The sequence below is a fragment of the Ambystoma mexicanum genome, chromosome 1q, assembly GCF_040938575.1.
Source record: "Ambystoma mexicanum isolate Mex_15411 chromosome 1q, UKY_AmexF1_1, whole genome shotgun sequence".
In the NCBI taxonomy this organism is placed as follows: Eukaryota; Metazoa; Chordata; class Amphibia; order Caudata; family Ambystomatidae; genus Ambystoma; species Ambystoma mexicanum.
The window spans coordinates 789,823,658-789,835,670 of NC_090922.1; the positions used below are offsets into that span (position 1 = coordinate 789,823,658).

The following is a 12,013-nucleotide window of genomic DNA, read 5'->3' on the forward strand; positions in this document are numbered from 1 at the left end:
GCACTGAGCATCGGCTTCGACCATCTTTCGGTTACAACTTTTGGCGTCAACGACTGACATGTGTAATCAGTTACCTTGTGCCGGAGACAAGACACTACAAAAAGGTTTTGTGGGGTATCAATAAGGGAGATGTTTCTTTTACAATCCTTAACCGTCTTCAAATAGTTGAAGAAAAATCTAGTTCGAGTATGACTTTTTTTTCTGATGCGTGATCTGTTCCGAACGAGTGTGCTGGAATGCAGAAAAAAGGAACTGAGGTCATGGGGTGCGGTGCTGGCTACTTATATCAACGTCAAAATCACATCCGGCCCTGATGCCTTGGCGTGCCGAGGAACCTCAAAGCCGAAGTCGCGCATCGCCTTCTGGTGGCAAAAAAAAAAGAAACCAACATTTGCTGCTACTGCAGGAGTACATCTAATTTAAGGAATCTGTGGGAGGAGACAATCCAATAGAAAGCCCCGATTTTGGGCCTGAGGAGAGGCTTGTTAATTAGCAGGGGCCCAATGCTCAGAGGGCAACAGGGTATTGTACATATAGCTCTCACACTGTTTTTGAACGCTGGGTATTGGCAGCAATTCCAGCAGCAGAACATGATTTAAGCCATCAGCAGCATTTATTCATTCAATACCAAGGCTGGTACTAATCAAACAATGTCAAACATTCTACAATGGAGTAAAACGTACACAATTCCTGCACAAGGTAAGAACACCTTAAGTAGAGCAATTACAACTCTTTTTTGTTCTATAAAACCTTGCCATAACTTTGACAAGTACCTCTGTGTGCAATGTTCCTTGCTCAAGTGTGTTTTGGATGCTTTCATATCAACTATCAAGCCTTGGAAATTAACTCTGTATTCAGATTTCAAGGTCTCTACTGGTGTGCTAACATGGCACTGTCCCCGAGTCAGTGGACAGCATGTGGCTTTCCAGTGCAGATATTGAACACTCAGGGCTATACAGAGCAGGAAATCAAAGGTCTTGCCATGGCCCAGAGGTGCTGCATAAGCATCCCACAATCGAGTACCAAGAAGCAGCCTTATTCCCTACACACAACCGTCATTCAAATTATGAGCGAGATGAAACAGATGTGCATGAACGGTTCCAAAATGGGCACATTTTCATATTTCATTTCCATCCCTCCTTTTTAAAGACTACCAGTAAAAGCCCAATGCTGAATATAAAAAAGAAAAAGAAAACATTTAAAAATTATATGCTTACTCAAATAAAGGTGCAACTGAAACCAGAGCACAGCAAGGAGCGTCTTTGGTATTGGTTAGAGGGGCCATTAAATGCTTTCAAAGTAGCCAAACACTCAAAACACAAGTTCTATTTTTTGCTCAATTTCTTCATGGCTCTACTAGTTTGTCTGCATTTCAGTGACAAAATGTCAGCCAATAGACAAGGAACAAGAAGCAACCCGCAGCACATCAAACATTCAGAACAGGTCTACACAAATCACATGGCCAGGCCCAAGTCCACCCGAGTAAACAAAATGAAAAGCGGGTGCTACAGAAGTTTATAAAGCTCCATTAGGAGGGGTGAGGGATACAGCAATTATAGCATGATGCAATTAATTCTAAACACCTTGTGAATCAACGTTAAAGGAGTACAGCACAGAAACATGACTGCAGCGTGGAAAGTTCATTTTTATGGCCCTTGTTTAAACATTTGAGGCACAAAGGAACCTTTGAGGAACATGTAGTAAACGCACCTCCTGAGGAACTGGACGGTGGATCTTGAGTGGTAGACGGAAGGTCAGACTCCTCTGAGGCCGGGGCAGCTTCTTCCTCCTGCTGGCTATCCACCTCGAGGGCAGACTCTGAACTAATGCTGAAAAATAAAATGAAGTGTACTGATGGTCTGCATGTTACCTGGACTATCGCTTTCGCCCCATGCTCCCCCCCCCATACTGCGCAAGTCCAACTGTACATCGATTAACAGATGTGCGATGGGTAGGAGAGACCATGTACCATTTGTAATTTATGTGTGTCCCTGCTGCATCCCACAGCGCTTCTACATAAATGCCAGGCTGCAAATCATTTTGCATTGTTGGTCTCTGCTCGCTTTCCATGAGTGGAAGGGGACAGTGCATCAAACGCTCCCCGTACAAGTAGTGGTTAGTTCACAGAGTATTTCTCCATACCCTGTTGTGGCACATGTTAAAAAAGAAAGCCTCACAGGGAATCTGTGAAGATGTGTTAACAGTCTAGATCACCACACACGGATAGGAAGAGAATACTCCTTTGCCTCCATCTAAAAATAAAACTAAAGGATATCAGCAAACCCTGAAAGCCAATTGATGAAGCAACTAACAGGGAGTGTATTGAACAATCAATACGAACATGATTAATAATTTATATTGAAACCTTTACAGCATAACCGCCAATGGGTACTTGAAGACAAACATATTTGTAATTCAAAATGTACAACCATACGCAAAATAATTCAGAATGAATTAGGATGATAACATTTAATTCATGCTAAACGGAGATTTTATGAGACCAACAACTAATGCTAAAATCAAAACAACCAATTCTAATATACAAATGTAATTCCTGTAGAAGACTGATAACGGAAAAAAAAACACTGGTCGAAACTAATATGACAACACATGTTGATTTGTTAATGTATTTTTGTTCTATGAACGTTTTAGGACTTGTTTGCTGAATAAAGGCTATGAAAGTATATTGTATGTTTGCTTCGTTCTCTAGTTGTTGGAGACTACTTTGTATGCAAGTAGTATATAATTATAGACGTCCAAAGCATCGGAATGGGGACTCCCCCAGCCAACTCATTTTCTTAATACAGGTGAGCTGACCCGTGGACACTAGATTTAAAGTTCCATCTCAGGCCTAAGGGTCTAGTACAATACTTTTTAGAAAAACATAGAAAATTCTGCATTAATTAGTAATAACTCCGCTTTTAGGAGGATCCACGTTATATGACCGGTGGGGCAGGTCATTTCAATTCCAAGAAACGACTTGTCGCTTATCAACCTATATCCGATTCCAGTCTACTTGAGATTATGGCTCCATATCGTCCGACTGGTTCTCCACTTTAACCATGCACAGGCAGGATCATCTTAGAGGCTAGATCTTTAATTGATCCTGTATTACCTGCTTAACACTGGAGACCAGTTTAAGTGCAGCACCGGGATTTGAATCTTGCTTCCAAGAAAAACTTGTTGGCCCTGAGCTATCGCAGATCTTTGGTACTGTACTACCTTTTATGGGTCATTAATAGATCCTTTGAGTCAGGATTACTTCTAGATCATTGTTGAGATGGATTTCTAAAATCAACCCTGGGAGGAGAGGGGAAGGATTTTAGGAGGCCACCCCATGTACAGTGAACAGGGCGCTCTGAGAGCTTAGCCAAAACCCCATCAAGGTAAGTGACAGTCCTGTCAAAGAGCAGTCAAGGCTTAGTCTCGGTAGCGAGAAAGGGCTAGGTTCCCCAATGAATATAACCCATGATCAACAATAATTCAGCTTTGACAGTATATATAAAAAAGCAGTTATTAGGCCTTTCAGAAAACTAAAATGAAACTAGCAAGTAGTACCACACAAACACCATATATCACAAACATATACATTCACCAGTAGGTTCACTTTCAATACATCAACCAATAAATAACCAAGTGAAACAAGCAAGTACTCAGATGTAGGTAAAACGATTATAACCAATCACAAGCACAATTCCCTTTACTTAAGAAGTCCAGCCCTAAGATGCGTGGGGCCTAGTGCCCAAAAGTCACAGGTTCCAACACAGGTTTCTCCAGGGAAGATATTCTCTAAAATTATGCAATGGGCCGTGGTGGCGATTTTAAACAGTTCTAAACCATTTAAACGTGGAATAAGAATTCATCAGCCAGGCGAGTTCTCCTCTCTTCCAGTCCCAAGGCTAGCCCAGGTGTAGGAGACTTGACCCAGGGTCGACGACCAAAGGTAAGTAAATAAGGTGTTATGAGACTAAGGGCACTGCATCCAATGTTACCCTATGGAGGACAGGGGAGGCAGTAACAGGATTGCTTACTTAACCCCCTGATTCCGATTTTCCCAGGTTACACAATGGATTATCTGGGTGTTGCAGGGGACACAATGTTGCGTCCTTTGTTCGGATGAGAGGCGTGCAGGGGTTGCAGGATTGAGAGTTTCTTCCAATCCGGTGCAACTTCAAGATGCAAGTCCAGATCATGACGAATGCAGACATTTGTGATGTAGACCTCTTCAAGAAACTTCATGGGGAGGAGGAGGAGTTCCAGCGACAGTCACCCTTTGTAGGTGACAGGTGTCCTTCCAGTCACAGAAGCAGCTCCTAGACAGGCTGAATTGATTCTAGGAAGCTGAAAAATCATGAGAAGGCAAGACAACCAGAGTTCCAGGCTTGAACGTAGAACAGCGACCTATCTGGCAGATCACAAGGGAGCTGGTCTGTCCACTGGGCCGTCCAGGGACACTTCCGAAGGCTCTTGGGACATGCAACCAGGACAAGGCATTGAAACTAGGTGCTGCCACTAGTTCAAGGGTCGAAGCACAGACAAGGGTCTTCTAGGATCTTGCAGGAGGAGGAGCAGGGATATACCGGGCCGGTAACTGAATGGGATGTTGGTCCACTGCAGAAGGCCTTAGGTTGTCAGCAAGCTACTCTTCGTTTCAGGATTCTCGGCTCCAATGTAGATCTGAAGAATGGCTGCAGGAGTCATCATCTTATCTAGATTCAGAGTTGGAAGCAAGACAAAGCCCACAAATGGTAAGTATTTGCACCACTCAAACTGTCAGTAGTTGTCCAATCAGGGACAACTACTGGTTTGACATCCGTTCCAGCAGCAGGCTTTCTGGCACCAAGGACGTGGAACACACACAAATGCTCACTAGAATGAGAAAGCAGCAGCTTTACCGGGCAAGTGCATGACCTTATATGGGAGTTCCTGACCTGAGAGGGCAGGAAGAAGGCCAAACTACAATATCGCCAAACAAACAATTTGTGGCACAGACATTTTAGGCCACTAGTCATGTTTAGTAGCCAGAATGTCCATGATAAAAATAAAGCAAAAACAGTAAACATGTAACTGCTGCCACCAGCCTGTGGTCCTTAGGTACACATAAAAGTAACAAAAAATCCCTGATATAAAGAGTTGGGGAGATACAAAGTATACCCATTGCACTGCAATTTAAGGCGTTGTGTGCAATTGGCAAGAATACAGGAATTCAAAAGAGAAACAAAGTTTCTCAGAAGTGAGTCTGAAGGACTAGTAAGTTTCCAAATTACAATGAGCAAAAGACAAGGGAAGTGAAGCTGAAGACTTTACACCCCTTCAAAACATCAGGTCAGGATAAAAACAAAGCAAAAAGAATGGGAAGTTATGGAGGGAAAGTTTCAAAAAGAGAAATGTTTCCTAACACTCAACTCAATGCTGCGGTAGTGACACCTTTGCTTACATAACAGTCTTTAGACCCAGGAGATCAGGCACATTTCTGGTCCATCTCCCCTACCTAGGTAAGTTCATGGAAGCATTAGTAATCATTTAATTACACATTTGTCTGGAGGAGACCTGTTTTGTGGACTCAAGCTTGAATTTTTCTGATTTGAAGCACAGTCAGTGATAGTTGCAGCCATATTAGGTATAAGGACAGGTGGTGGATTGCAGTGATGTCAGGGCCCTTATTTTATGTAATCTTTTCGCGCCCCTTTGAGACTGTCGACCAACTTCCAGAGACATTGTTAGGGAGATTTGTGTACAACCTTCTCCGGAGGGCTGTGTAACCACCTAACCTAATGATAGACTAGTGTGTCACGCAAAAGAAAAGACCAGACTCCAATGGTTGCTGTAGCAGAGCAGTGAGGCTTCACTTAAGGAGGTAGTAAGGCTAGCAAGGAGGTACAATTATTCGCACTTGTCAGCACATCGTATAGTGAAAAATAAACTCATTACAAGGTCACATATCAAATATTTATGATAGGCAAAATAAACACTTGGGTTAAGCATTAGACCACCATGAAGATAAAAACCAGTACACTGCCAGTTAAGGCCTAACTTAGACTAACATAAAATGTAAGCCCCATACCTGGAGGCAGACAGAGTAGATCCCTGGAAAATATTACACACAGTCATTATCACATTCAGGATCCAGAGAGACCACAATGAAATTACAGGTTGCATAATACAAATGCACACACTACTGGGAACATAATGCCCAAACACAGCTATCAATGTCCAGGATATACTATAGGAAGATGGTCCTTATTCCCATAAGGGCATATTACAACCCAAGAAAGTAACCAACCAGTAGCAACACTCATGAATGCAATGTATATCCTGAGGCAGAAGTGTAATGTCCAATCCAAAGCCACAAATTGAAATTCTTCATAATTCAGACCTTAAGAAAACATCCACTATTTTGTCTCAATGGAATGAGCTGTGCTATGATGTCTTGATTAACTATGACATCTCAATCCAAATGCTAATAGAAAACCCTGATGCTGCGAAAGTGAAATTATGGAGAAATGATTGGATACACACTTGTAAACAAAGATCGACTTCGCGCACAACCCGGGAAGTTCCTCCTGAGGCAAGAGCGTATGGCACCATTCCGACCTACTTGTCTTGTTTCCCGGATGCATGGTCGAGAAAGCTATACCTACAGTTTAGGTTGAATGTTCTTCCGACCAAAGAGTATCTTTGTTTTTGGAACCTGGCATTGGCTCCGGACCCCATGTGTCGTCTGTGTAAAACTGAACATGAAACACTCAAGCATCTGACGATCAATTGTCCTGGTCTAGTGAAAGAAAGGAACATTCTTTTCGGGCCTGTGACAAAGAACTATCAGTGCCTGTCCAGGGACGACTGGTGGAAAGCCATGTTTGTAGAAACTAAAAGACCACTGCTATACGCATTAGTCATCTTTCTTCGAGCTGTGAAAAATCGATTGGACAGTCTCGCGGTATCTTAGCTGGAGGAGTCATTCGACACACAACTTGACAATCTTGTACACAGACCCGAGGCTACGCAAATGAAATAATGAGATGTGGCCTCATGCTGGTTGTAAAAATCCTAAATGTGTTTTTGCTTTTTTCTTCTTTTTTTTTTAAAGGTTTAAAAATAAACCACATAAAAAATAAAAATAAAAAAAAAAAATGTACAGATTTAAACATCCCTAACAAATTTGGGGTAGTCACTAAAAATCCATGGCTTGGTGAAGAATTCCACAGAAACTATGGGGACCCTGAAGAAATATCACGGTTTAAATACTTACTTCACAATGTCCCTTGAAGGAGCTCTCTTGTTGCAAAACTACCCCATTGAAACAATTTAACAGAAGTCTGCAGGCTGGCTTATTGTTGTGATGAAAAAGCCAGGTATGTCCCAGTTCCTTCCGACAGAAGAATACATGGCGTCAACCACCCGAGGGGACACCAGAGAAGACCCCCATGAAGAGATCCAGGAGGTTGCAGACCCAGCAGTCCCAGGAAAGAATGCAGAGAAGCTGAACATAGCCCCCAATGCAAGTAAATGGGGAAATGCTGTTGATTTCCAGCTGCACTGATCTTTTATCACAGATCACAGGGACCCCGAGGGTGAGTATCCCCACCAACCAAGGACCCGGAGGCAAGTGTTGGTTACTGATTACACTATTCCAGGAAAGCAGAACAACCCGGTAGGTAAATGCTTCTTTTTATAGGGCGAAATTAAGGATCTGGTCACCAAGGGACTTGAAGCCTGAGTCAACAAGGGTTCAGAAGGGCCCAAAAGAAAAACAATTGTCCTTCACATGCATGAAACCCACCATCCAGAAATGGAATCCATTACAGATGGATCCAGGACGACAGCGGAACCAGCACATGGAAAAGCCTAGCTCCGTATGCAATCTTGGATGGCACAACAGCATCAATGGCCCCAGAGGTAGGACACCAATGGTTGCGACTAACAATGGCATAGACAAGATTTGGCGGAGTGTTCTGGTACCAACACCCTACCAGGCAGCAGCAGCTGCCAACATGAAAATGACAGACCCTGGTGGTAAACTGTGCCAAGCAGTGATAAAATGGCCCTGAAAAACAGTCCCAGCACGCTAGGCCAAGCAGATGAGGACCAAGCAGTAGGACAAGACAGACTTGGGAAGGACACCCAACACCTGAAAATGCAAACCATAGCACAGGCAACACACATTAGTCACACCAGTAAGGCCAGACCGGGTCTCAAAATCTGCTACAATGTTTTTCAGCAGCAAAATCATGCAGCAGATAAGCCAATCTACTTACCTTCCAACACTACAGCAGAACGGAGTATAGGAACAGATTGTCCTCTATATGTACCTTCAGTCACAGGGCTGGTTCTGCCAGCTCACCAACCCAATTGATGGATTGAAAACAAAGGTTTGACAGCAAGCCACCCAGTCTGGCCTCAAAAAAGCCATACACCCAGGGCCAACCCCACAGGAAGTGTAGTGGCCTGCCCAAGGCTAGGAACCGGTCTAAATCAGTTCAAACCATCATAATGTGCCATCTTTGGCACACAAAGGACAGATTTTTAGCATACAAGCTATTTTAGGCCTGCCTTGTGGGTTCATTGAACAAAGGATGCCCCTAAAACAAAATGGAAGATAGTAGGGCATAAAAACAATTAGCACCAGCAGCGGGGCGCAGCCAATCAGGATCTGCAGAAACCTCTAATCTCATCCCACGTTCCACAGAACCCGCCGGTGGCCTCCCCCTGCCCGCATTGCTATTTTACCCTCCCTTGCGTTTCTCTCTGTTTTTTTACTATTCCCAACCCTGCTCCCCTGTCCCACTTACCAGAGTGTTGCGGCAGCGGCACCCATCGCCGCTCCACCACCACACTTTTCCAGGCCACCACTGGTAATGGAAGAGGGTCTCCTTAAGGAGTCCCTCTTCTATTACCATGGAGGCCATTTTAGCAAAGGATTATCATTCATTGAAAGGGACAATGTGCGTGTCCTGGGCTGAAAACAGGGGGTAATGTCCCAGTGCCCTCGTTATAGGCCCTTGCTTTGTTCAGGCCTAAAACCTACGACTGCCGGGCTGTTAACAAACCCCCCCCCATATCCAAGCCACTAGAAAGGGTGAGAACGCCATATTAGTACCCCAATGGCTACCATAAAGTGACACTGGGCTACAAATGCTGTAAATCAGCTTGCATCCCTGGTGAAGCTAGAAGTAAATATTAGTTGCCATTAGTCCACCCCCTAAAACCAACATAGGGTGCTATAATCACTTTAGAACACAAATGAGGTGCTTAAGTAGTACCCCTTGGCCTCAGACTTAGGGGTGACCAAAGACCATGTACTTTAAAGAAGCGAAAAAGTGGTGTAGTAGCAATGAGACTTAAGCAGAACTCCTTCCCAGTGCCAAAGTAAATTAGAAAACAGAAAAATAAAATGGGAAATATCCCAAAAGAAAGGGGCCCCATAAAGTGAGAATGCAGGATGCTCAGCATGAATTTCTGCCCTAAGTGGCATCTCTGCAGGTTAGGCATTAGAGGCAAGGCCTTAGCCTGGCTGAAGTAATTTCTCACAGCGACCTTCCATTGCTTGCTCTCCCCTTTTTGAGTAGTCTAAAAAGGCAATTCTGTGTGGGGGTTCCATAAGGATCATCATTAAGACACCCGTTTAACATCTATGAACCCACTTGTATGGAACAGTAATGATATACTAAAAGTTCAGAGCAATTTATCACCCCAGAGCAATCTTAATGTAGCCTCTTCCTATATATGATCGGATAACTATTGGTCCACCTCTCTCAATTACAGAAAGTTAGTAACTTAGGCGTCTAGCTAGATTCAGCTTTGTCATACAATTACAAGAGAAGCAGTTTAGTATGGTATCAAGAACCTGTTTTTCAGTAGGATTTTGGGATTATTTCACTATCTAGCTAGATGAACGTGTTTGTCTCCTGATGTCAGGGTTCCCGGCATCCAAAAAACACCATTCATGCTTGCGTGAGTGAAGGTTACTGTGGTGTCTGGGTGGCAGGACCAAAACACTTAGAATACCATGTGTCCCACTGCCGACGCAACCCACATGCCTAAGTGACCTCAAGCAGTTTGAACCCTGAAAAGTATTGCGCATAGGGAACATGGAGCTCAACACCACCTCTTGTTATCTGGTGTCTAGTGCATGCCTGTGAGCCCGATATATGCTGTTCACCCGATCTTGCCTCTGCATTGACATTTGTAACTTGTTATTGCTTTGTTGACATGGCCTGCATCATTGTATCGACTACTGCTAGCCCTTTTGTGCTATGCTTGGCTATTTATTGCTGGTGACCTCTGTCTGCCCTAATTGGCTCATTATAATTATTTCCCCCTACCCCTACGGTTGCAACACTTGCTGGAACTTTCACTGCTTTTTCTGGACGTGGACCTTAGGTACAGCACTTGTAGACACTACAAATTTTGTTCTGGTGCTGAAGCCCTGTGACGTCTTGGGTATGTATTGGGATTTCAGTTTCCTTAGCTTGCACTGTGATAACGCTCAAGGTGTGGTATCTGGTCCAAGGACCTGCTATGAAAATCACGTCTTGTCCCTTTTCTGTCCCTGCTATTGCTTCACGCCAGGTAGGGGCTTCACCAACTGGGAATAGATGGAAGGGTTACACTTTCTTCAAAGCAAACCATGGGTTTATTGAATTAAAGGCAAGGAGGGAGTCATCCTGCGACCTACCACCAACACTTGTGTCTTTTCACCTATCCTCCTGCAGTGGTCCCTTATCTCTGCTACATTCAAAGAGGGTACTTTATTCACAATGGTCGGTTAGTTTTGCCTGCAGAGTCACAGTGAAACCAAGTAGGTGACACCATTCAACTCACTCGACTTAACTAATGCAGTCATTTTCAGATTTCCAAAGACAGCTCTGCAGACACTACAAATTACTCAGAATGATGCAGCAAGATTGCTGCTTCATTTGGGCCAATGAGATATCTCACCGGCTCTTCTGAGACTACATTTGCTGCTAGTGGATAGACTCATCCAGTTCTTTGCACATACCTCTGCTTATAATTAGACTCCATTTTTTTGTGTGCAGTATAACCCTACTAGAAAGGGGAGATTGCCATGCTGTGGATTGCTTATTCTTTCGAAGCATACGTGTATGAAATGGGACAGACGCTTCTTTTTTTGGTCCAGGCAGCTATGTTGTGGAATTCCTTATCACCACTCATTCACCTTACTTTTAACAATCTGGAGTTCAGGCGTAAACTGAAGGACTGTTTGTTCCCACAATAGCATATTGTTCTACTTTGGTAAATTAGGCAGTATCCAGAGAGAGTGGTGGCACCAAGTTGCCCAAGAAAGGTAAACATGTGCCTTAAAAATCCCATTACCACACCATACTATACCTGTGGCTCACCACCCTTTGGGGCGCAAATGCGTGGGAGTGCATAATATGTGTCCTCCCCATCCCCCCACCTTTGTAACATGGCTAAGGAGATGGGCTCAGACATGGAAGAGCCAAGACAATGCACTTCTTTGCAAAATTAGTAAGTTGCTTGAAAAATGGTGTGCGCGCCTCGCCAATGATGGTAACACCAGAAACATTAATACCTGTGCACTTGATGACAATATCTGAAAAGAAATGTGTGTACCAGAGGATATAATGGCAAAACAAGTAGTATGGAAGGTGCAAACATGAAGTCACCCCAAGTAACTGCAAATGCTTGAGAATGGTTTGTGAACCTGGGCATATGATGCCTAAACCTGCAATGGATTCAATACCTGGGCCTTTTCTGGAAAATGGTAAGAGTACCCAGAAAAGTGATGGCAATACCTGACACTATGCAAGTACTTTGGCTCCATATTAAGCATGCTATGGGAGTGCCCGGGCATATGTTGGTCCCACAATACAAAGTACTTGTTAGGAAAGATTTTCTTTTTACTGCTTTCCCTCCATAGACATCTATGAAATTCCCAACATTTAGCTGTTTGTACCAGTCTTGAATTTTGAAGGCAAGTGGAGCCTTTTTATTTCAAAAGCCTTGCTAAGCTCATCTGTTTTTGGGG

General features: G+C 43.6%; 1 protein-coding gene across 4 annotated transcripts in view; it reads right to left on the reverse strand.

Moving 5' to 3' along the window:
* The window catches only part of TPR (translocated promoter region, nuclear basket protein), a 2,097,972-nt gene that overhangs the window by 70,191 nt on the left and 2,015,768 nt on the right, over nt 1–12,013 (reverse strand). For all 4 annotated transcript variants that reach the window (XM_069641376.1, XM_069641377.1, XM_069641375.1 and 1 more), the window contains one exon: nt 1,711–1,829. In XM_069641376.1, coding sequence (XP_069497477.1) covers nt 1,711–1,829 — 119 coding nt within the window. The remainder of the gene's footprint in view (nt 1–1,710; nt 1,830–12,013) is intronic.